Source organism: Elephas maximus, chromosome 19 (assembly GCF_024166365.1).
Source record: "Elephas maximus indicus isolate mEleMax1 chromosome 19, mEleMax1 primary haplotype, whole genome shotgun sequence".
Lineage (NCBI taxonomy): Eukaryota > Metazoa > Chordata > Mammalia > Proboscidea > Elephantidae > Elephas > Elephas maximus.
In genome coordinates, this window is record NC_064837.1 from 26,029,948 (window position 1) to 26,056,404 (window position 26,457).

General features: G+C 37.3%; 3 protein-coding genes across 7 annotated transcripts in view; 1 reads left to right on the top strand and 2 right to left on the bottom strand.

The window, feature by feature from the left end:
* NF1 (neurofibromin 1) overlaps positions 1-26,457 on the top strand; it is a 253,107-nt gene that overhangs the window by 174,051 nt on the left and 52,599 nt on the right. The window lies entirely within an intron of this gene.
* On the bottom strand, positions 2,481-3,861 carry OMG (oligodendrocyte myelin glycoprotein). The gene has a single exon (XM_049859669.1). The coding sequence runs from the start codon at positions 3,859-3,861 to the stop codon at positions 2,539-2,541; it is 1,323 nt and encodes a 440-aa protein (XP_049715626.1). The 3' UTR covers positions 2,481-2,538.
* On the bottom strand, positions 14,157-24,554 carry EVI2B (ecotropic viral integration site 2B). Its single transcript, XM_049859668.1, has 2 exons — positions 24,455-24,554; positions 14,157-17,253 (listed from the first exon to the last, which is right to left on the bottom strand). Exon 2 carries the CDS (start codon positions 17,235-17,237, stop codon positions 15,888-15,890), a length of 1,350 nt encoding a protein of 449 aa, XP_049715625.1. The 5' UTR covers positions 17,238-17,253; positions 24,455-24,554; the 3' UTR covers positions 14,157-15,887.

The window sequence follows — 26,457 nt, forward strand, 5'->3', positions numbered from 1 at the left end:
TTAAGATACTTCTGATGAGCTTGATAGGTGGATGCCAAGGACTAACACATTTTAAAATGTTTGTGGAGCCCAGTAATACAGTAGTACTTGTCTTAATGGCAAATGATGAGTCCTCCTCCATTAATAATGATCGGAACATAATTTCCTTAGAAGGAAGTATTATCTAGTTTGTTTTAAGGCTAGATAATACTTCTTTCTGAAGACTTAAGAGTCTGAGTAGTTGACATATGTTGTACTCAAAAATTTTCGAAGTTTTTCCCCTGCATTTTGTAGACATGTCAGTGGAATTGGCGTAATCCATAGGTGCTGCTAATGCTGTAATTCATAATTTCACTTTCTTGTCACTTTTCCCCATAGAATTTCTAAGACAGTTTTGAATTTTTGGCACCCTCAAAGCGAAAGACAGTTACTTCTAAGAAACCTACTCCCTGTGGAACTCAGGATATATAGTTTTTAAAGTAAACCAAGAGAGTGTGATAGAGTAGGGATTATCTAAGCAGTTAGCCTCTATCATGGATGGTGAAGGTTCTAGATGAGTGATTGGGAAGGAGTAGGGACAGCTTGCTCATTTGGAGAGGATATACAGTTTAAAATCATTTAGGAGACTTTTTCAAATTATCCCTTTTCTTCACGGTGAGATTCCCTGACATAGTGAGCGCGTTAGGCTTTCTGAGGCAGAAAAATGCTCAAGAGCCACTACACTGATAGCATAAGAGAGGAATTGTTTTACTGAAGCTTAATAGTACTTTTTCATAAGCCTGGTCCATAAAAAGGGGAAAGAAAAAAAAAAAGTACATGTAAGAAGGTTATTAACTTTTTTTCTTTGAAAAAAAAAATGTCCCCAAATCAGGAAAGAAGGTTATCTTAATTTTAAAATTTATTAGGAAGGAGGATATGAAATTTCTTCCGGTACTCTTTTCCCAAATCTAAGAATTAGATTCTTCCTTATGCTCCACAAACTAAATAGCTCATTTGTGGCTTCACCCACTTCAATTATGCTTTCTTAGTTTTTAGCTTAGCTTTATTTCAAGGTTTCTTTTTCTGATTTTTGGTTATTACTTACGTTTGTCCCTAATTCATAAAGTGGTTTTCACATTTTTATATTTATATTGTAGTTGGAGGCCCCATGGAGTTTGATTTGGAGTACCCTAATCAGTCCTGGTGGTATAGTGGTTAAGTACTCGGCTGCTAAAGGTTGACAGTTCAGATCCACCAGCCGCTCCTTGGAAACCCTATGGGGCAGTTCTCCTCTGTCCTGTAAGGTCTCTATGAGTCAGAATTGACTCAACGGCAATGGGTTTGATTTAGTCAGTGCTAGTCCTGTTCTCCACGTTACGGGATTCCTCACCTGCTTGTGTACCAGATGAATCCCGACCTTACGCCTCTCCTTTTTCTCCCCCTGCTTCCTCAGTACTGCCCAGCCCATATTTGTTAGACCCCACAGTTTTACCCTAGTCTTATTTTTAATTCAGGTAAGTTACCTTCTAGCTTCTAATGTACAAATGACAATTTTTCCTCTCCTGCACGTAACAGGCTATTAATTTGTTAGTACTTAAAATTTCCACTAGTGTATGGTCTGTTGGAAACCCTGGTGGCGTAGTGGTTAAGTGCTACAGCTGCTAACCAAGAGGTCAGCAGTTGAAATCCGCCAGGCGCTCCTTGGAAACTCTACGGGGCAGTTCTACTCTGTCCTATAGGGTCGCTATGAGTCGGAATCGACTCGACGGCAGTGGGTTTTGGGTTAAATATGCACTAAAATTGCTCCTTTACATTTCTTTAGACTAATATTTTTCATTTTAATGTGTTTTCTTATACTTTTCTTAAATGCAAAAAACAAAGCCATTAAACTTCCTTATTAAGATGCAAAGCCTAGTGTATTCTAGCTTTTTGAAGAGCTTTTGTTCATTATATGATCTGTAAAGTAGCCAAGAGTTCCTCAGAAGCAGGACATCATTTAGATTTAAAACAATTACGGCTTGTGTGTAAAATAGTGATGTGGCATAACCGTTCACGGTATGGCAGCCACAGTTGTGCTTTAGTGGCAGCATCCTTGGATGCTTCCAGCATGTCCTCTGCCTTAGAGACTGTGCTAAGGTACCCTAGAACAAAAATGGCTGGGTCATTTGGATTCTGCTGGGTAGGTTAAATGGGTATGACTAGAAAGCCAGATGACACAGTTATTAGCATAGACCTTTTATTTTTTTCCCCAGATGTGACAGTGTAAACATACATAAAATACATATTAAAGTTTAGATGCTTTATATTTTGTGCAATAAATTGAAGCCTTAAAAAGAAAACATTTCATTTAAAAAAAAGATTCATTAGTTTTACTTAAGACAGTAAAATAGCAGCAAGTACCAAGACATTGTGCATTTCTTTTATTTAAGACAAGTTACTTCATTTATATCAGAATCAGAATTGTAAGACTGGCTTTCTTGAGTACTTAATACAGCTTGCATCACTGGTTAGATAGGGGCATATTTTCCCAACTATACATCAGGGAGGAGTTCTTTCATTAATTTCAGAAAATGCAGACCCTCAGACAGCCAGCATGACCACAGCATTGAGCATTAAGAGAAATGAAGGATTTACTTTCCAGACATGTGCCATGGAAGGTGAGTGAGTCTTGACGTTTGTGGTTGTTTCTTCCCTCCGTAAGGTAAGGGTTGTGCTTTGTTGAGGCATTTCAGAGAAATTACTTGGCATGCCACTAGTGATACTTAGGGTCATGGGTGTCGGGGATGATTTTGTTGAGCTAGTGAGGCTCGTGTTTGTAACCATTCCATTTTGGAGATGAATAGTTAGAGTTGCAGCTGCTGCTTCATGTGATTTGATCGTTTCTGTGGATGTACCTTCTGGATAGGGCATGAAAGCCCTATCAGCGCTAGTAAAGGCAGTGTCTTTGCTTAGGGTGGCACCAAACGTTGTTTCCCTTGTTCGATACTGTTTGGGTATTTTGGTCACTTTGGGTTGAGTTACCATACTCAGAGAGTTAGTGGTGTCCACTCTCTGTATCCCATTGACAGTGAAGAAGCTTGAAGTAACTCCAGAAGGTGTGGGGTATATGTTATGTTCCTTCAGAGATGATATTTGGTTAGAGCAGGTAGTCCCTATCACATGGGCTTTTGTTTCCATCATCCACTTTAATAAGTACGTAATATTTTGTTTGTGGTCACATGACCACCTATTATTGTAAAGCGTTATCTCTTGCAACTGTAAGAGTTGATCAAAAGCTTGATCTGGAATGAATGTGAACTTATTGTTGTGCAGATAAAGATGTGTAAGATTTCTCAGGTTTATTAATGTTCCTGGAAGGATTTGTGTCAAGGAATTGTTAGACAGGTCCACGACATGGAGTTTGGAAGGCATGTTGGTTGGAACTGTCCAAAGTTTGTTACTACTGAGGTTGAGAACCTCAAGACTTCTTAGTGTATTTTTAATGAGGACAACCTTTTCCAGCATATTCTTAGACACATCCAGATATTTAAGGTTCCACTGATATGCAGTATCAGATTTGTCAAGAAGTTTAATGTTGTTGTTAGCAGCAGACATGTTCCAGAGTGACCGGGGTAACTGAGCAGGTAGGCTTACCAGCCTGTTGTTTGAAATGTCGAGGGTCCTCAGATTGGTGTATTGGGTTAACTGGTTATGCAGATCAGTAAAATGGTTATAAGACAGATTTAAATGTATAATATTCTCTTGCAGTCCAGATGGTAATGTAGTCAAGTTTCTGCCTGAACAGTCCACATGCCTGTGCCTTTCTGTGCATGTACATTGGAGAGGACAAATGCATGAAATACCAGGTGTGAGAAACAGAAGGACGAACAGGCAGGGAGACATTTTCAATATCTGATATTCCATCAAAGCCTGGAAATAAACAGATACACCCTTCTTTTAATATGCAAATACAATTTAGGCATCTGCATGGGTCAATTAGCATTAGGCAAAATTTTCAATAAACCTCGTTGTTGTTGAGTCCTTTTATAATTGTTCCAGTGATTAAACTAACAAAGCTCCCCTTCATTTATAGTCCAAACGCTTAATCCCTCAACTGGGGCTATGTGGTGGGGAGAGAGGCTCTTCCCCCTGCTCTCCTGCATTTCACTCCCCTTTTTGCCTCCTTTTTTTTTTTTTTTTAACTATAGTCTTTCTTATTCATCTTACCAGAGCTTTAATATTATAAAATGACATTCTCTGCAAATAAAAGAGTTGGAATCTTAAGGTATTGCTATTTTCAATAATCTTTTCTTGGATGGGAAAAAAAATGGCTGTCGTGTCTCTGTTTTTAGATTTAAAAAAAAAAAATCTCTGCAGTAATGTAATAGTCAATGTGTGTGTAGTAGGGTGAAATTTTATTTAGATGTTAAAGCAGTACTTTGAAATCTCATCTTTGTCTTTTTGGGATAAACATATCCTTGTAAAACATTTCAAGGCATTTGAAAAATCCAGCCCAACACCATACCTTTAAACCTCACATTTTACAAAATGATGTTTTCCTGTATATTTCAGTGCAGATTCTAAAGAAAAACTGTGCCTATTTACGAAGTGAATGGATGTTAAAGAGAAATCCCTCAACTGACACTGCAGCAAATTTCTGGTGCATGCACTTGCTATTGAATACATATTCAACCCTAATGTTCACTTTTTCTTAAAAAACAGAAAAAGATTCTGGAGTTGGTCTTTTACTGATTTTAAAGAACAGCTTACCATAGTGTCGTCTTCAACATCAGCATCTCATGTCTCCGAGAAACTTAAGCTTAAAGGCCGCCTTGCTCTGGAGAGCAGAAACCGTTCCTGGCTGTGGGCTGTGCTCGCCTGCTCAGCTGCACTGTGTTGCTGTGAGCTGAAGCTCTGCAGCCGCCTGATCAGTACCACATAGGAGGACTGCAGAGCTGTCATTGGTGCTGACTCAAATTTATTGCAAGGGGTACACACGCAACAAAATGGACAGTTTTTTTTAATTTACAGCGTTGAGTGTTATTTATATATCTCAGATTTGCTATAGCATGCACATTAGATCTGGCCTTTACTCATATCTATATATTTGTCTGAGCTTGGGTTTCACGTTTTAACATTTCCGTTGTTAAGAATTATTGGTTCTTTTTAATGCCTCTACTGTCCATTCTTTTTACATGTTGAAAATGAGTTTGTTCCTGCACTTGGAGAATTTTCCAAGATTTTAGTTTTGTTTTGTTTTGTTTTTTGATTCCTGCTTTTTTAGGTTCTTTTCTAATGTGGTATAACTGTCATGTACTATAATATAAGCCTCCTTTTTAATATCATAATACAGTCTTTGATTTTTATGTACTCACCTAACTTATGATTACCAAGAAAACCAAACCCGTTGCCGTCAAGTCGATTCCGATTACTGTGTATTTAATCAGCTTTTCAAATTTACCAACCACTTAAATGTTTTACATTCCCTTTTAAGAGGTACCAAAACCAAACCCGCAGCCACCAAGTCGATTCCAACTCGTAGTGACCCTATAGGACAAAGTAGAACTGCCCCATAGGGTTTCCAAGAGCAGCTGGTAGATTCAAACTACCAACCTTTTGGTTAGTAGCCAAGCTCTTAACTGCTGTGCCACCAAGGCTCTTTAGGAGGTACCAAGAAAAAAAAAAAAAAAACCCATTGCCGTCCAGTCGATTCCAACTCCGAGAGACCCTATGGGGCAGAGTAGAACTGCCACATAGAGTTTCCAGGGAGCACCTTGATGGATTTGAAGGGCCAGCCTTTTGGTTAGCAGCCGTAGCACTTAATCACTACACCACCAAGGCTTCCTTAAGAAGGTACAGAATTACTTAAATATGATGACTTTGTCTTCATCTTCATGAAACAAAGGGTCATTTGACCCAGGTACACACAAGCTAGGCTACGTTGTAAAACAGTGAGCATCTTAGGTTTTCAGTTACCAATTTATATTGTATAATAAACATACTTTATGTCTTGGGTTAAGGAATTTTTCTTCAGGAAAGTTACTTTGGATGGTGAGTGGCTATGAATGATCGTTTGATTTCGTTTTAAAGGTAGCAATATCAATTTTGAGTGATTTCTTCAGAGTGTTTGACATTTTATCTTTCTGAGGAAATCTATTTATGGTTTTAAAATTACATGAAATAATATAAAAAGGAAGACTTTGGTCACGAGTTTTATAAAATGAGATCAGATTTATGATAGTTTCTGGTCCCCTCTTTATTGGATTGATTGTGTAAATAATTTGTTAAAACTCAGATCCGCTAATTTCAGAATTGGCAAGTTTATTTTAGAAAAGAAAAATAAAATGTTGTTTTCATTGCCAAATTGTTACCATTAAAAAATAGCAGTTATTAGCACATTATTTGTAAGAAAAGTCCCGTTAAGCCTAGCTACTAAATCTTTTGTTTTTCTCTAAATCACATTTGCATTATTTGACTTTTACTCCAAATAGAATTCGTTGTATTAAAATTTGAAGCTTATTAGAAAAGAAACTATACAGTAGGAGTCTCTTTTGTATAAAATTAATGTTCCTTGAAGAATCATCTACTTTTTAAAACTCTGCAACAGTGGAAATTTATATTGATTAGGTACTTTATTCTCGCTTTACTTTGAGGGTTCAGCTGTGGGCTCTTAATAAGATTCTTTCTGTGGATTTTAGAAACCAGCCATCAATCATAGTGCTTAAAAAAAAAAAAAAAACACATTCAGCAATGTTGTCCCTTTGTGGAAATAGGAAATAATGATTGCTTTGACATTTAGATTTCTACTTGATCTAGTACACACACTATTACAGTTCAAGGAATGTGACTGAGGGTCAATTTACCAAACACTTAAAATCTTTGCTTTTAATTTCAGTAAGCCTCACTACGTCAGTGTGGAAGTAGTTATCTAGTTCCATTATACTTGCCAGTACTTTTGTTTAAAAGAAACGACATGTTATTTCATTAACTAATGAATGCAGATGTATTTGGGTTCAGGCTATATCAGGTTTAGATTCTGCTGCATATAATTGAAAATTCTAATACAGCAGTACTGACAGTGTTGTTCAGTTCAAGTTTGGGGACCTACCAGGTTGCTTCCTATTATTACAAGATTATTTTAAAATTCTCAAGAAGAAAAACAGAACCTTTTAAATTTATTAGAATTACAGCAATCTGTTTTTATCTTATGCTTTTAGAAATTATGTTGAAATAAAATAATAGGATATTATTATTACTCCAAAAAATAATTTTGGAGCCTTAAGTTTGTTATAACTTATTTTAAATATTATTCAGAAATGCAACATTTCTGGATGTGGCACATTAAAATATTTTCTTTTTTAAAGATAACTCTGTCAAGTCAAAAATTACAACTATTGAGGCAACTACTATTTTCTAGACTGAGCAATAAATTAATTAACATACTCTTCCGTGAAACACAATGTCCAGAATATGTATTGCCCCAACATTGTGAAAGCAGTGACAGATTACCTGCCAGGGAACAGTTGTCCCATGCTCATCAACAGTTTGGAAACCTGACCAGTTTACCTTTACTTCTTAAGTTGGTAACACTCGTTGTACTTATTTGAGGATGAAAGTTTAATATTGTCCATTTTTTGGTAATTAATGTTTGGCTCTTCAGACTTGATTTCCTGCTGAAAACAACTAAGAGTACTGAGTAAAATATTGTAAAAGCTTTCTAGAAGTATGGAAGAACTCACAAGACACGGCTTATTAGGTCAAAATCCAAATAGTCCGTTTTCCTACTTCCTCTTTTTTTTTTTTTCCCATGTCTCTATCTTGTTGCTGAGGGCAGTGGTGACTCAGTGGTAGAATTTTGGCCTTCCACGCAGGAGCCTCAGGTTCAGTTCCCAGCCACTGCTCCTCAAGCACAGCCACCACATGTCTGTCAGTGGAGGGCTGTGTGTCTCTGTGATGTTGAACAGATTCAACAGAGCTTCCAGACTAAGACTAGGAAGAAAGGCTTGGTGATCTCCTTCAGAAAATCAGCCAGTGAAAATGCAGTGAGTCACAACTGTCTGATTCCATTGCAAGGGGACACCATGAGTTGGGAACTGACTAGTGCCACAAACAACAACAGCTTGTTGCCATGAGTCAATTGTTTTGTAGAATGCCTCTTATTCTGGTTTTGTCTTTTTGATTTTGTACCTCATATTTCCTATAAATGGTTCCTAACAGTATTACCAATATTGCTTATTTGCATTATCCCACAATAGTTTCAGAGGAATTACCACTATTGTAGCAAACAATTAAGACTACTGAATAAAGTGTAAGACTTCTTTGCAGCTTTATTTGTCCTTAGAATATATTTCAATAAGGGTAAGTAGTCAATTCTTTGTTCTAATGCAACTCGAAATAATTCTGTTCTCTATTATTTTTGTCTCAACACTTGGCATCAAGTTAGGTTTGTTCATTTCAGTTACTTTTCAGTTTTTAGGGATTGCTTAAGTCACAACTATGTAAGAAGGTATATTCAGAGAAATCTCACTTCTCTGTCCCTTCCACCCTATTCCCTTCCTCCTCCTATTGATAATTATTTTTATTAGCTTTTGGTTGTATCTTAACAGTATTTCTTTTTGCTGTATGTGTATGTATTATATGTTCCTATCCCCAGCCCTTTTTATATAGAAGATTTCATCCTACTATATATACTATTGTATATCTTGTTGGGTTTTTTCCTTAGTAATATATTTTTGAAGACCACTGCACTCATTAATTTCATGATGTATATAGTACTGCGTTCCCCACGTGTCTGTCAGTTTGTCGTACTGTGAAGCTGGAAGCTATGCCACTGGTATTCAGATACCAGCAGGGTCACCCATGGAAGACAGGTTTCAGCTGAGCTTCCCGACTAAGACAGACTAGGAATAAGGACCCGGCAGTCTACTTCTGGAGAGCATTAGCCAGTGAAAACCTTATGAATAGCAGTGGAACATTGTCTGATATAGTGCTGGAAGATGAGCCCCCCAGGTTGGAAGGCACTCAAAAGATGACTGGGGAAGAGCTGCCTCCTCAAAGTAGAGTCGACCTTAATGATGTGGATGGAGTAAAGCTTTTGGGACCTTCATTTGCTGATGTGGCACGACTCAAAATGAGAAGAAACAGCTGCAAACATCCATTAATGATCGGAACCTAGAATGTACCAAGTGTGAATCTAGGAAAATTGGAAATTGTCAAAAATGAAATGGAATGCATAAACATCGATATCCTAGGCATTAGTGAGCTGAAATGGACTGGTGTTGGCCATTTTTGAATCGGACAATCATACAGTCTACTATGCTGGGAATGACAACTTGAAGAGGAATGGTGTTGCATTCATCGTCAAAAAGAACGTTTCAAGATCTATCCTGAAGTACAACGCTGTCAGTGATAGGATAATATCCATACGCCTACAAGGAAGACCAGTTAATGCGACTATTATTCAAATTTACAAGTTGCCAAGGATTTCGTTTTACTTGGATCCACAATTAACAGCCATGGAAGCAGCAGTCAAGAAGTCAAAAGATGCGTTGCATTGGGCAAATCTGCTACCAAGGACCTCTTTAAAGTTTGAAAAGCAAAGATGTCACCTTGAAGACTAAGGTGCGCCCGACCCAAGCCATGGTATTTTCAGTCACATCATATGCCTGTGAAAGCTGGACAATGAATAAGGAAGACCGAAGAAGAACTGACGCCTTCGAATTGTGGTGTTGGTGAAGAATATTGAATATACCATGGACTGCCAAAAGGACGAACAAATCTGTCTTGGAAGAAGTACAACCAGAAATGCTCCTTAGAAGCAAGGATGGTGAGACTGGGCCTTACATACTCTGGACATGTTGTCAGGAAGGATCAGTCCCTGGAGAAGGACATCATGCTTGGCAGAGTACAGACAGGGTCAGCGGAAAAGAGGAAGACCCTCAACGAGGTGGATTGACACAGTGGCTGCAACAGTGTGCTCAAGGATAACAACAATTGTGAGGATGGTGCAGGACCGGGCAGTGTTTTGTTCTGTTATGCATAGGGTCGCTATGAGTTGGAATCGACTCGACAGCACCTAGCAACAACAACAGCAACATAGTACTGCATATGGGAATGTACCATGGTTTATTCAACCAGTTCCCTGCTGATGGGCATCTGGGTTTCCTGTCTTTTGCTATTACAAATAGTGTTGCAGTGAATAACCTTGCACCTAAGTACTTTCATATTTTTGCCAACGAATCTTTGAGAAAAATTCCCAGAAGTAGGATTGTTGGATACAAAGGTAAATGCATTTGGAATTTTTCTGGATATAACCCAATTTCTTTTCCATAAACTATACCATTTTGTAGTCCTTACCAGCAGGCTATGTCTGTTTCTGCATAGCTGTACCATAGACTTTGTTGAACTTTTGAATTATGTCATTCTGATGGGTAAGTAGTATCTTGGTATAACTCAAAAGTGTACCTCATTACGAGAGAGGTTGTATATCTTTACATATGTTTTTAAAGGACCATTTTCATTTTTCTTCTGTGAATGTCTGTTTTACACATTCTTCTGTTGTGCGTGTGGATCTTTTCTCTCTGTATTTAGGAGCTTTTTGAAGTTTAGAGATGTTAGCACTTTATTCAAGTTGAAAATTTTTTTTCCAGTTTGCCATCCGTCTGTTCGCTTAATTTATGGTGGATTTTTGTGTTGTTGTTTTTTGTTTTATATTTACAAGTTTCATGTAAGGAATTTACTTTTTTTTTTTTTTTTGCTTTCGGATTTTTAATCTCAGCTAGGGACATTTTTCCCACTTCAAGGTTATAAAGAAATTCACACATGTTTTCTTCTATCACTTGTATGATTTCATGTTTTATATTTAGATCTCTGATCTATTTGGTGTTTATCCTAATGTAGTGTGAAGTACGAATCCAGTTTTATCCTTTCCCAAATGTCTATCCTGTTGTCCTAACACTTTTTCCCACTGATTTGAGATTTGAGGCTATTACTGGATTTTCCATTCTGTACCATTGATCTGTTTAATCATACACCAGTATCACAGCGTTTTAATTATTAAACCAAAACAAAAAATAAACCAAACCTTTGCCGTCGAGTCAGTTCCAACTCATAGCAACCCTACAGGATAGAGCAGAACTGCCCCATAGGGTTTCCAAGAACTACCTAGTGGATTTGAACTGTCAGCCTTTTGGTTAGCAGCCGTAGCTCTTAACTACTATGCCTCCAGGGTTTCCGTTTTAATTATAGATGGTCAAAAAAAGTAAAGTGGCAAAATATTTGACCATCTGCTTTAATTATAAATGGTCAAATATTTTGCCGCTTTACTTTTTGATCAGTACTAGGTAGTAACAGCAATTACATATAATTCATTGTGCACTCTCTGCCAGCACCAAATAATGTGTGATATACGTATATTTCAGTGCTTGCAGTAGGTGTTCTTTTGTGTCCTGCATTAGTGAAAAGAATGCTAAACCATGGCTCAGGAAATAAACTCAGCTTTTAGGACCACCCAAGCAAGTCATGCAGGAGGCCTGGTGGTACAGTGGTTAAGTGCACAGCTACTAACAGAGAAGTCGGTGGTTCAAACCCACCATCTGCTCCATGGAAGAAAGATATGGCAGTCAGCTTCCAAGGTTACAGCCTTGGAAATCCTGTGGGACAGTTCTCTGTCCTTTAGGGTTACTATGAGTTGGAATCAACTTAATAGCAATGGGTTTGGGTTTTTTTTTGTTTTTTTCTTAAGCAAGCAAGTCACAAGGAGCTCTGGTGGTGCAGTGGTTAAGCACTTGGCTGCTAATCCAAAGATCAAAGGTTCAAACCCACCAGTATCTCCTGGGGAGAAAAGACGTGGTGATCTGTTCCCGTAAAGATTACTACAGCCAGGAAACTGTTCTACTCTGTCCTGTACGGTCCCTGTGAGTTGGAATAGGCTCAATGGCATACAACAATGACAAGCAAGAAGCTTACTCTCTAGGCCTGTTTTTTCAGCTGTTAAGCAGAAGGTGATGAACTAAATAGTCTTCAGGGTTTTTTTTTCTGAATCTGCTTAATGCTAATAGTCAAGAACACCACTGGTAACCATCTGGTTATGTAGTTCAGTCTTCTTTTTATCCCCCTGTTCATTGTTCTTTTTACTATATTGATGAAATAAACTTTCTCTTCTGGGTCCTGATTCTTTCGTCTTTTCTGCAGGTTTTACTTTGTTCAATAGTTTCTTCTATCCTGTATTTTTATCATATATTTCTTTTTGCTGATTAAGCAGGGATTGCCACTGTTTGGCTGCTCAACTTCCACTGACCTCAGTGGGGGGAAGTAGGGGGGGAAATTGCCTGCAGCAAATGTGAATTATTTTTCCCCCTGGCAGAGAATTTCTTTGGAAAAAAAAAAAAACAGTACTGCGAGTAGTCTGCTCTGTTGTACAAACAGAAGGAGAAAACCTGCCCATAGTGTTTGAAGAAATCAGACAAGACTGAGTAGGTTGTTAGCTCTTGACTTATCAAAGAGAGTTTCCCAGTGCTCACCCTTTGAGAGGTCAGGAAAGAAGATAGTGAAAAAGAAGACCAAGAGTGTGGAAAGAGCCCATTAAATACCTATCTTATGTGTAAAGTGAGAAGGGTTGTGATGATTCAAGATAGGTCCAAAGACTTGGACAAAATGCTAACTCAAATACTTGAAAATCAAAAGAATGTTAGGAAACTCTCAAACTTCTGATTGCTGCTGGGTAAATTAGCCTTGAAAGTTCCAACTTTGAAAAACAAATGGAAGAAACTTTTTAATGTGGAAGACAGAAGAGAACTGTCTTAGTTATCTAGTGCTGCTATAACAGAAATACTGTAATTAGGTGGCTTTTCTTACAGTTTAGAAGGCCAGAAGTTTGAATTCAGGGTTCTGGCTCTAGGGGAAGGTTTTTTCTGTCAACTCTGGAGGAAGATCCTTGTCTCTTTGAGCTTCTGCTCCTGGGTGATCTTCGTATGGGTTGGCATCTATCTTTTCACATCTCTGCTTCTCTCGCTTGGCTTGTTTAATCTCTTTTATATCTCAAAGAGATCAACTCAAGACACACCCTGCACTAATCCTGTCTCATTAACATAGCAAAGATAACCCATTCCCAAATGGGATTATAACAACAGGCATAGAGGTTTGGATTTATAGCACATATTTTGGGGGGACACAATTCAGTGCATATCAAGAACCAACGTGATAGGACAGTAAACATCATGCTTATCAGGATAGGTAAGAAGCTCATGGAAGTGTTTCTAAATAAAAAGTTTTAACAGTAAAAAAATGGTTTGGAAGATTTAAAGAGAAACATGGTATATAAAATTTCAATGTCCAGAAGGCTTGCTAGTTGTTATTAAAAATGGAACTTTGTGAGTTTCTTGAAAGACCACCAGTTGCCATGGAGTCAGTTCCATCTCATGGCAAGTCGTGTGTCAGAGTAGAGCTGTGCTCCATAGGGTTTTCAATGTCTGGTTTTTCAGAAGTAGATCACCAGGCCTTTCTTCCGAGGTACCTCTGGGTGGATTCAAACCACAACCTTTCAGTTAGCAGCCAAGTACTTAACTATTAGCACCAACCAGGGACTCCTCTTAGAAGACAGTGCTACAAATAATAAAATATTGTATTCCTTTCTGACAACATCAGACCTATTAGAGGCTTCTCCAAGGCTAAGCTCTCAGTAAGACCGCTCCATTTCATTCCAAGTGACTGTTTCTCCCTGAAGTTGGGGTGGGGGAATGCAGGGAAATAAACTCTCCATCTCTACTTTAACAAAGGTTAGACCCCACCCCTACTCTGTGATAAGTCAAATTCATCAGTTGTCAGGTAATGGAGAAAGGATGAAGTTCTGCATAAGAAAGGTAGTTTAGGAATTTAAATGTAGAATGTCAGGAAGTATGAGTTTAGTGGAAGTTGAGGACATTTATATTTTGATACAATCTGTTTTTCCTGGAGAAATTATTCAAATTCTGAATGAAGCGATCAAGTTTTTGTTTTTTCCTTTATAAGGCTTCATTTTGTTTAGGTGCTTAAGGCATATAAAGAAGAAACTTTTTTGAGGCTAGTTTAAAAGTTGAGCTTCCCCCAACAAGATAGGAACATGTCTACATTTTATGGTGCTTGGCCATATTTTTTTTCAGGGTAGATATCCCCAATCTAACACCCAGTTCTGTGTTTTACCATGTTTGTTTAATGGCTAACCGTGAAATCAAAAAGGAAACTGTTCTCAAGCATGCGGTTTATTTTCTCATCCTCACAAACTTAGCATATTTATTTAATACTTGGAGTAAGTTTTAGAACTGGGGGAAGTATGTATTTAATCACATCCTCTCCTTCCCTTTTCCACCCATACTTTGAAATGGAAAAATAACATTTTATTTATTCATTGTAAGTTTACACACAGCATTTTAAGAAAAAATATATCTATTGGGTAGTAATAAGTATATGTAGATTGCTTATTTCCAAAATGGTGAAGTTATTGACATACATACCATCCACATATGTAAAATGTAGCATACTTTAAAGATAGGTACTATGGCCAATAAATAGATCACTGTTATAATTTTTTTTAATCAGTGTTACCTAACATATTATAAAATGGATAGGCCTGGAGGGCATAATACTAAGTGAAATAAGTCAAGCATGTAAGGACAAATATTTTATGATCCCTCTTTTGTAAGCTGACAAGAATAGATAATATTGAGAGAGACCAGTGTTCATGGGCAGAAGGGGCAGGGGAGGAAAAAGTATACTGTAGATTGTAGAGACTTGTTTTTTCCTTTTTTTTTTTTGGTGATAAGAAAAGTAGCACCAAATGTAGATGTAGTGAACACAGCACAACCAAAGTAAAAACAAGTGTCTGAGCACATATGAATGGGTATAGGCACACTAGTATAAGGGTAGGTACAGGTGTGTACATAGAACAGATAGAAGGTACATGTAAATATAAATATGTGGCTGCAGCCACATGGATTCATTGAAGACACAAATACAGATACTCCACAGGTATCACCAGACACCTTCCAACACTGGTCTTCTGGGTTTGAAAGCCTAGGACCATAGTCTCATGTCACAACTCAGTAAAATGGCATAACATAGTTCACAAAAATCATGATCTGCATCCTAGTGAAGTGAGTGGCACCTGAGGTCTTAAATGCTTGGGAACGGCCATGTAAGATACAACTATGGGTATGTACTGGTTAGGAGCAAAACAATAAGAAAGTAACCAAAAGCTCAGAGAAGACACAAGTCTACATGTTCTACAACCTCGTCTACCCTGAGACCACAAAAACTAGATGGTACCCAGCTACCGCCAGTGACTGTTTTGACTGGAGTCACAATAGATGGTCCTAGATAGAATGGTAGAAAAATGTGAAGCAGAACTCAAATTCTTTAAAAAAGAAAAAAAAAAAAAAAAAGGCCAGACAAACTGGAACAGTAGAGAACAGAGAACTCCCTGAGACACTTTTTAAACCTAGAACTGAGCCTATCTTCTGAGATCACCCTTTAGCGAAATAGCAGAGTGGCACACAAAATAAAGGATATTACCCATAAGATCAGCGCTGTACTTAAAGACCATCAGTATGAGACCAAAAGGTCAACAATTACTCAAAAGCAAAGATGAGTAGATAAGGGAGCAAGGAAACTAGAGCACTGGAAATGGAACAAACAACACAAAGAGAATGTTAACATATTGTGGTAAGTGTGACTAATGTCACTGAGCAAGTTGTGCAGAAATTGTCAAATGGAAACCTAATTTGCTGTGTACATTTTAACCAGAAAACTTTTAATTTCACCTATACACATGGCCTTTGAGCAGTTTCCATGTAGTTCCTGAATGAAAATCCAAATTGACCACCAGTTGCCATTTTATACGTTTCATCACATGAAGAAAAACAAAAGATACTCCTTTAAGAGGGATGGAAGATCAGCTAAAAAGCAAGCTGTAGTCTTTATAATAATTCTGCAGGTGGGAGTGGCAGGGATTCATTGAGATCTTGAGCAGAGTCAAGAGGAATAGGGAACTCCTCACACTGGATCTCATTGTTGCAATCTTCCTGGTTTTTCATAAAATCTCCTGGTGGTGGGGGCAAGTTAAGTGAGTCAGGGGGAGGTGAGAATGACTGTTTGATCTCAGAATTATGATCTTCACAAGCTTGATTGAGACAGTCCACAGATGGTGGGAGATTGGTAGAATCATTTGGAAGAGGAGATACAATTGTCATGGTGGAGCTGTCAGATTGCTTATTCTCCTGTCCTTCCAAATCAAGAAGGGGAGGTGGCAGAGGCAGATCTGCATCGTCCGAAGAAGAAACAGCTGTGGCAATTGTTGATCTATCAGCACTGTCCTCTGATGTACCATTAACTTGATGTTCTGTTTTCTCTGTTTTTGGGTTGTTGGAATCTTCAATGTTTTCATTTGATTCAAACAACTGAATTTCTAAGTCATCTGCTATAAGTGTGCTTTTGCCTGGTTTCCAGGTCATAAATGAAACAATTGATGCACGTCTTCCAGGCACTTCATCTTCTCTAATGTTATCCATATCTATATCAGGGATTTCTCCATCAGCAAATGGAGACCTACCGGCCCAGTTTTGATTGTTTACAACTGGTTTTCTCAAGCAATTCCACAGTACAATAATGATTATAGCTACCAACATACAAGTCAGAATTACACCAATTAGTATGGCAGCTATAGAATTAGAATTGGTTTTATGTGGGGCATTTTTGTTACTAGTAGTTTCTAGAATGAATCCTGGTGTAATCATAGGTGTATTTGTGACATCTGAAGCTGGTTGTATGGCTGGGTTATGAACAGTCAGTGGAATTGGTTTTCCAGAAGAGGTACGAAGAGATGATGGCTGTTGAGTGGAGGTGTAAACAGGTGGTGGTGGTGGTCTGGTGGAAGTATGGCCAGATGGTGGTAGTTCTGGTCGTCTGGAGGAGGTGTTGGCCACTGGTATTGGTTGTCTGGTGACAGTATAGGCAGGTGGTTGCTCAGCAGAAGTGTGTGCTGCTGGTTTTCCAGAAGAGGCATAGGCAGCTGCTGTGGGTTTTCCAGCAGAGACTTTGTTAGGTGGTGGTGGTGGTGGTGGTGGTTCAGAAGAAATGTTGAATTGTTGAGTTGGTTGACTCAAAGGATTCCCTGTTATGTTTTGAGAGCTAGCCGAGACATATGATGCTGATGATGTAAATAAAGTAGACTGTGGCTGCTTCTCGGTTGTAATGGCCTCTGCCTCAGAGAAAAATGTGTTGTTCTGGTATCCACAAAAGAAAATTAAGGTGAAATATTTGAGATCCATTTCAGAATGTTTCCTCCTTACCAGTGAAAGACAAAAAAGAAAGACAGTTAGGTATCATTTGGTGTCTAAAGTTATATTTGACTTTTCATTACAATGCCTGGCATAAAGTAGGTAGGTATTTAATAAGTGTTTATTATTCTTAAACTTGGAGTTGATATACTGCACACTAGTATAAACAGCCTTGAATATACTCTTAATTGATCATAAAGCATTCGGACCTCTCAAGTTTTTTATGAGATCTTGGCCCTGGTGCCCCTCTAGCTTCATTACATTACAGTGCTTCATTTCAATTATACTTCTCAAATACATAGACATTATGTGCTGGTTCCATGAGCGCCCTTAGCTGCTAGAAATAATCGATCCTGTTGTCTTGAAGGATACCAGTGACCATCTATTACCTAAGCCAGTGGCCTTTTCTTTCTTTTTCTTTGCCTTTTTTGACCACATTTGACACCATTAACTATTTCTTCACTGCTGTTTGGGTCCCATTGCTATCGAGTCGATTCTGACTCACGGTGACCCTATAGGGCAGAGTAGAACTGCCCCATAGGGTTTCCAGGGAGCGGCTGGTGGATTCGAACTGCCGACCTTTTGGTTATCAGCCAAGCTCTTAACCACTGTGCCACCAAAGTCCAATCTTTACGGAACCATGCTGTCATATCTTTCTCCTGTGGAGCGGCTGGTGGGTTTGAACCGGCGACCTTTCAGTTAGCAGCCAAGCACCTAACCACTACACGACCAGGGTTCCTACTGTTCTACTAGCTCTTTATAATACATTCTTCCTTTCATGTTACTCTTACTGGCTCTTCCTCTCCCTCTTAAATATGGGTACTTAATATTGTGTTCTCAGCCTTACCTACTTTGTTACTGGTTCTGTAAAAATTCACGTCTCACCTTCATGTCATAATTCCCAAACATGCACAGCGAACCCAAATCTTCTCCTTAGTTCTAATTTGTGTGACTTCTTGGTGGACGTTTCCATGTGTATATCCCACCAACAGCAAATTCAGCATGTTTAAAACTGAATTCATAGTCACCTCAACTGATTCCTCTCCCAACGTTTCTATTTTTGTTAATGGTGCCACCATTTGGAAGTTTCTTATGCACAGGGTCTATTGTATTAGTAATCCGTGCATCATCCTCAATGTATAGCAGCTCTGTGTTAGAACCTCTTATTTTTAAAAGATTCGATTTAACCCAAAGTCCTAGGCTCAAATCCTAGATTGAGCTTTGAATTTGATTGAGTCTGTCCTGTCCAGTTGGTCACGTAGCCCTGCTGCTTTCTTTCATTCATTTATTGGTGAATACCATTTTTGTGTCAAACCATGTTCTAGGTTTAGAAGATAGAATAAATAAATAAAACCAGTTACTGCCTTCAAGTTTTCCAGATTCTAATGGTAGAAACAAACATAACTAATTATAATAATTTGATAAGCATTCTCATAAAGGTACGCAGGAGTTGCACAGAGGAACTAACCTAGCCTGGGAGGACTTCAGGGACCATTTCCCGGAGAAAGTAACACTTAGACTGAATCCTAAACGATCCGTAAGAATTAATTAAGCAAACAAAATATTCCAGCTAGAGAAAACAGCATAGGGGCACAGGCAGAGAGCATGTGGGTAAGCCTGGCAGGTAGGGCTTTTACTGTGGGCTGTGATAGATGCTGAAACTTGAAGAGTTAAATTCCAGTTACACATCTACCACTTAACTACCTACATAACCAAGGGAAGGGGTCACTTAATCCCTCTTGTTCTCAATTGCTTCCACTCTAAAGTAAGGCATATGCTAAGACGATTTTTTTTTCCAGTTATGCGTAACATTAGGAAAAGAAAAATCTTAGGATGCTAGATCCTAGTGTCTATGGTAGGTAAGGCATGATTAGAAACTATGGTTTGTCTATGATTTGTAGGCTAATCTGAGAGAGCTCTGATGTCCTGTTGCAAGGTACAATAAAAGCAGAAGACGACCCCCCCTGCCAAATTTTGCCCCCCCCCAAAAAAATCAGCATACTTGGGTACTTTTCATTGCTTACTCCTCTGCCACTTAGTACATAGTGTTAATAAATAAACAAATAATAATATTTATTTAATAAGTAAAATTTATTAATTTAATTTTAAATTAAATTTATTTAATAATAAATAAGTCTGTTTTAGTAGAAGAAAAGGTATGATTTTTTTTTTCCAGTACTGTCTCTTTATTTTCTAATAATTGAAGCCTAAACTTTAAAATAATTCACCTTTAAACTGCCCTGTGTACCACCGATGAAGTAATCTTAAATGCGTGTATGATCCTCTGTTTGAGAGTTCTCCATGGCCTTCAAGATAAAATCCTAAACTCTTTAAATGGTTGTTTTCTGAGTTTCCTGCCATCTGGCCTAAGTTTACAAGTTCAGACTCAATGTCTCATGATTGAAACTTCTCATGCAGCCAGACTGAACCCCTTCCCCACCTTACTTACTGTCTAAAACACACTTTTAATTATGCTGGTTTTCACTCACCTAGAGCGTGTTCCTTTTTCCAGACTCGGTCTCTTCCCTCTTGTGACTGCCTATCTAAACTTGTTCTCATTTTTCAGACCTCAGCTTAAATTCCCCTTCCTAAACCAAGTTCTCTGTGTCTTACCGCAGCCCAGACAGATCAACCCTTTCTGAATCCCCTAGTTTTTATTGTCTTTGTAGTTCCTTAGATAGTTCAGAATGTATGTACCTCATTCACTCTTCTATCCTCTTAAATAGTTGTATTTATTTTTTTATTACTTTTCATTACTCTCACTCGCTCAAACGAGATTACAAGAACCCTGAAGAAATGAAAGAAAAAAATACTTAACTAGAACATTCTCTGTGTTGGACTTTGCCAGGTGTTTTATTCATTTTAAAATTTTTTCATTTAAAACCTTTAATGACTGTGAGGAAGGTGGGGGTATCCTTGATTTACAGAAAAAGAGATAAATTCGAACAAGTCAAATAATTTCCCCAAGGTTGTATCTCAATTTAGTGATAGGTTAGGAATTTGTACCCAGGATCATCTATGCAAGTCATATGTTCTGTGCTCTTTCTACAAACCCATACTGCCTAATGTTTTTATATTTTGATTCCTCTGCAGCATAGTGCAATATGTATATGTGGTGTGTGTTTATATATATATAAACCGGCACTATGTCTATAAACCGTTGCTGTTGAGTCAATTCTGACTCATAGTGACCCTATAGTACAGAGTAGAACTGCCTGTAGGGTTTCCAAGGAGCAGCTGGTGGATTCAAACTGCCAGCCTTTTGGTTAGCAGCCGAGTTCTTAACCATTGCGCCACTAGGGCTCCATACACACGCACACACACACACGCATATATGTATACATATATATATGTGGGCTTGGTAAACAGTTAACCTACATTGGGCTTCTTGGGTTTCATTTTACTTTTTTAGTATTTATTAATAATTCTACCAGAATGTAAACAAAGATAGTAAAATCCAAGTCAATAAATTGTTTTTATCCATTTTGCGAAAAGGTTTAATAGAGAAAGCAGTTGAAATTTTTGGCATAGGGAAGGAGATTTGGGTCATCTTTAGAAGGTCATAATCCATTCAGTTCCTCCCTGTTATTTTTACAGATTACAAAAGGGGAGTAGGGATCTTCATTAGAACACATTGTTCTTCATAGTTTCATTTTCATAAACAAAAAAAAATACTATTCAAAAAAAGCAACAGAAAATATAGGTCATGAATTGTCTTCAGCCAAAAATGTTTCCTCTTTTGCTACGTCGCTTAAAATAAAGAAACCATACTGTTGTTCTTTTCAGTTAGTGGAAAAAAACATTAGAAAAGGAAGAACCCAAGCAGGAACGTAATTATAAACCCAGTTTAAGTTTGTAAGATTAATTTTGATAGGTTCATATTCTCTTTTGTCAACAAGAAGTTGGCAGGTCGTTCGGTGTATGAGACTTTTGTCGTTTAAGGCTTACAGTAATACTAAAACCAGTTCCATTTTTTGTCTGTCCTACCTCTTTCTCCCACTTTTCAGCTAGCTGTCTACCCTCCTAGGATCTGCTACTTCAGGATGCTAGAATCTGTTAGAATCCTACTGTGGCAATTCAGAATAATCCAGAAAATAAAGGAGCATGAGTTTTCCAAAGGAAGGATAAAACCCACTGCCGTCGATGATAGAGGGTATAATAGTGAAGAAACTGACGTTTTCCAGCTCAGAGATAGTGAGGCCAGTGTTGTTACCAGTGTAGAAAGTTATTTAACACGTGTATTCAATAAATGGAAACCCTGGTAGCTTGGTGGTTAGAGCTATGGCTGCTAACCAAACGGTCGGCAGTTCGAATCTCCCAGGTGCTCCTTGGAAACCCTATGGCACAGTTCTACTCTGTCCTGTAGGGTTGCTGTGAGTCAGAATCGACTTGACGGCAATAGTTTGGTTTTTTTTTTATTCAACGTATATACCTGAGGTTGTTTCTGCGAGGAAATAAGATAGAAAGAACAATATGGGACAGGGGAGTAAAAAGAAGAAAATTTAGGATAAAATGAAATGAAAGGGGAATGTAAAAGGAAAACAAGATAGTACAAAAAAAAAAGCACATACTAAACAAAAATTACAGTAAGCATCAAATATATAGAAAAAGGACAGGTCAGTTGACTAAAGAAGGAATTGAAAAGAAGAAAAGTTAATGAAAAGATCGAAGAAAGTGGTGGTTATGTAATTAGAAGTTGGAGGGAGAAGACTGAAGTGGATTAAAGAAGCAGCCACATAACGCCGCTGTTGTCACTGGCCTGTGTGTGTCGGTGCAGGGAATCTGTGAGGGGAGACTGTCTTTTCTAAAAAGGAGGAATTGAATGACCCATGTTCTCAAACTCATTTATCTTTGGTTTCAGGCTTTCCTGTCTGCTGTAAGCGTCTTTGAGATTCTCTTTATTTTTCCTGGTACTACCCAGAATCATATCTGCTATTTACTCCAAAGAATCTGTGTAGTTGCTATGCAGGATTTTTCTAGAAATCCCTATGTCTGTTGCTCAGGCAAATTCCAAATTTTTCAGCTTTCAGGTGGCAGTATTTTAGGCATTAATTTAGAATGGCACTTTTGATTTTGGTCCTTCTGCTTTTCCTGAATATTTAAAATTTTCTAAAAAGAAGAAAAAGTAGGCTGTTGTAGCTAAGCATTTTAAAGGCAATTAGCGTGAAGCAAGAGTCCCCCATGTATTAATCATATTCACATAAACATAATGCTTAAATACATAAAGGATCCAGCAGTTAAAATTGGTGCTAAGTTGGATTAAAAAAAAACCTTTAGGGTAAGAAATATGTCATTATCTTTTACAGGATATCAGGGAGATCATATCCTAGACTAAAATGCAAGAGTAGTGGCACTATCAAAAATATGTGTACTCTAGTTCCTTTAATAGCATAAAAGTAGTAATTCAGATGTAATAGATTAAAATTTGGTAGTATAATGTCTTTAACTAGTGTAGTTTTAAACCATAAAAGGAAGAAAACAGCAATTTTACATCTTGAGAAGAGCTCAGAGGGAAGTTGACCTTGAACTATAATAGGGAGTATTTGATACCCATCTTTAATCAATAGTAGTAGCTTCCATTTGTTGAGTACCCACTAAATGCTAGGTAGTGTCCTATTTTAATGAGCTAGGTGGTAGTATCTTCATCTCGCAAATAAGGAAACTAAGACTCAGACAGTTGAGTAACTTGCCACAGTGTCACAGCTTTAAGTACTGGCACTGGTACAGAAACCATGACAGTCTTGTACCAAAGCCCATTCCTTCTATTATACTTCACTATATAGATGCTGCCCTTTGATAGTAAGATTATGAGGTTGGAATCCTTTATGAAGGAAGGAGATGTAAGCTCTCTGGGAACAGATACGTAAGTAACTTTTGAAACTAACAAGTAGTAAAGGGTAGGAAAAGAACTACCAGAAAACCCATTTTAGTCTTGTGAGTCTATGAGAAATAAAGTTACGGGAATTTTGAGTGGTTAGCCTATGAACTATCATATTCAGTTAAGTTTACTGAAAAAATTTGAGGTGACTTTTGAAAGATTGGACATTGATGGGCCTCAGATTTGTATTTATCAAATTCACGCTTTTTTCAGAATTCATAAATTTCTTCTATGTGGAATTATGTAGGAATTAATTGAAAAACAAACACTATTAAACTTTAAATTTGGAACTGACCCTTAGAAATATATAGAGAAGCCCTATCTAAAAAGGAAATAAAAATCTTTTATTTTCTGTCTTCTGTAATAGAAGCCCAGTATTGACTTGCATAAGGGAAAGTCATAAGTATTTATATGAAGTGTGAAAATAGGAGTATTGTCTTATTACCCACTACGAATTTATTATTTCTTGAAATTACAGATCTGTGTAGACTCTTTGTAATTTTTATTTTGGAGGGCATTTACTTAGTAATTGCAGTTTACTAAAGGAATAAGCATCTTTTATGCATATTAGCAGTTTCTGTTGTTTACTCTGGGTATTAACAAAGGTTTTTCTTATGCCTACCTTGTACTGTTTGTTAACAACTCAAAACGTATGTGACATAAATATGTAGAGATGTGGATTTATGCACACGTTTCCTCATAACATTTTTGTCTTAGCAAGCTTTAAAAATGAGCTATAATATTTTCATCTTATCATTGCTACTTAAATAAAAAATTCTATTTGTATAAAATAATAAAGCATATATAATAATTATAATCAAGTACATCATCTAATTTCCTTTGATTTCTTTTTCAATTAAGCGAAGGTGACTTCTTACTATGGAAACTAAAGAGTATTTAAGAAGTTGCAATCTATAGATTTACATTCAGGAAAGTTTTATAGAAAGCAAATCGGAATTTTTAGCAATGAATGTTTTGCAAGTTTTAAATTTAGTCATATCCCGTGGATTGTAGTATTATATCTTATCCCTTAGCTTTATCTACCATGGCTGTAGTTTATATTCGTTAATTACAGAATTCAGATTAACAAGCATTGTGAACGAGTAAACCTAAAATGGCTTAATTATAAAAATTTAGGTAAAAATATTTCTCCAAGGCAAACTCAACACAGTATTTTTTTATTCCATACGTAAAACCACAAGACCTGTTATAGACATCTTTATCAGAGTTGTTTTACTTAGTTTAAAATACTAATGACGTTGTTAGTTTATAAAATAAATTTTACATAAAGCAAAATCAAACCAAACTGCCTGTGTGAAAATTTTCTTACCTCAGCTGTTAACTTCTTTTGTAGGATGCTAAATTCTTGTTCTAACTGAGCATTTTGGTGATTTGGCTAAGAAAGCAAAAGGACTGGTTCAATTCAAACTAAAAATGGCCCCGTTAGCAGACTGAAATTGTTTCTCTAGAAAAAGAGGAAGTTTATCAATAGTTGATTCCGGAAGTGCAACAAGCCACAAAATGACTCAGAAATGCACTAGTTTAACAAAACTTATTTTGAAACACAATTTGGAGCTACATGATTTGAGTGCTTTTAAATGATGTATTATAAGTAAACATTTGGGACTCTCTAATAATGTGGTTGTATAATTTAAATATTTAGAATGGAGCCCTGGAGAGAAAAATTGTGTATTCTGAAGAGAATTAGTCAGTTATCACTCATAGCAAGATTTTTTTCATTAGAAGATAATGATGTATTCTGTTTGACCTTAGGCAAGTTGCTGCACTTCTAAGCCACCTTTTCCCCCACTGGAGCAATAATTCTGTTACTGGGTCTTTGTGAGGATTAAATAAGAACATGTATAAATGCTTCGCACATACTAGGTAGCCAGTAAAATTTAATGTTATTTCCTCACACATAATTTAGGCAAAGACCAGATAAAAGTATGTTTAAATTATTTTGACCAAATACTTCACTAAGTGTTTTTTTTAGTTCAAGTCCACAACTATTTATTTGATGTACCCACAAGGAAGGTGCTTCTAATGGAAATTAAACAAGTTGGGGATCATTTCTTAAATAAGTTTACTAAGCAAAGTGTGTTAAACAGTATGAGTCAGTCTGAATAAAAATTTCTTTGGGCAAGTCACTTAGCCTTCTAGCCTCTTTCCTCATCAGAACAAGGGAGGTTATAATTCCTAATTTACAAGCTTATTATGGGGATTAAGTAAATGTAAAGTGCCTAGCGTAGTGCCTGTTGTAATAGATAAAATAAATATCCATCCTTGAGTGCGTGAGTCTGAGTAGACTTCGACAGCAACTGGTTTTGCTTTCTCCTGGTCACTACAGAGAAACACAGATTATTAAGACCTAGTTCTTTTTTTATATATGTATGTATATGTTTGTATGTATATATATGTATGTATATGTATATACACACACACAGAGAATTTAACACACAGCAGAACATACACCAATTCAGCAATTTCTACATGTACAGTTCAGTGACATTGATTACATTCTTCGAGTTATGCAACCATTCTTAACCTCCTTTTCTGAATTGTTCCTCCCGCATTAACTCGCTACCCTCTTATCTAATCTTTTGAGTTGCAGCTGTCAATTTGATTTCATATAGATGAATCTTAAAAGAGCACAATGCTCAGGCAGACATTCTTTACTAGTTAAGCTAAACTATTGTTTGGTTTTAAGCTGACAGAAGACTTCAGGGGACATTCTTGGTTTAAGATTTAAAGTTTATCTCAGGGCAGTAGTTTCAGGGGTTCATCCAGACTCCATAGCTCTCGAAAATCTGGATATATATATATATGAGAATTTGAAATTCCGTTCTGCATTTTCCCCATTTTGATCAGGATTTCTCTATGTAATCTTTGATCAAAATGTTCAGTAATGGTAGCTGGGCATCATCCAGTTCTTCTAGTCTCATGGCCAAGGAAGCACTTGTTCATGAAGTCACTTAGCCACACATTCCACTTCCTACCCATATTCCTGACTCTTTCTTCTGTTGCGTCAGGTGAATAGAAACCAATTGTTGTGCCTTAGATGGCTGCTTGCAAGCTTTTAAGACCCCAGGCACTACACAACGAACTAGAAGGTAGAATAGAAGCACTAAACACATTATTAGGCCAATTAACTGGGATGTCCCATGAAACCTACAGGCCCTAAACCTACAAACCAAGGAATCAGATCCCATGATGTATTTGACTGTACATAAGCAGCCTCAGCAGCTGCTGTCTTTTGTTGTTGTTGTAAATACATCTATCTTACAACTTCTGCTAGTTCAACTTTTTACAGAAGTATAACTTATTTAACGCAAT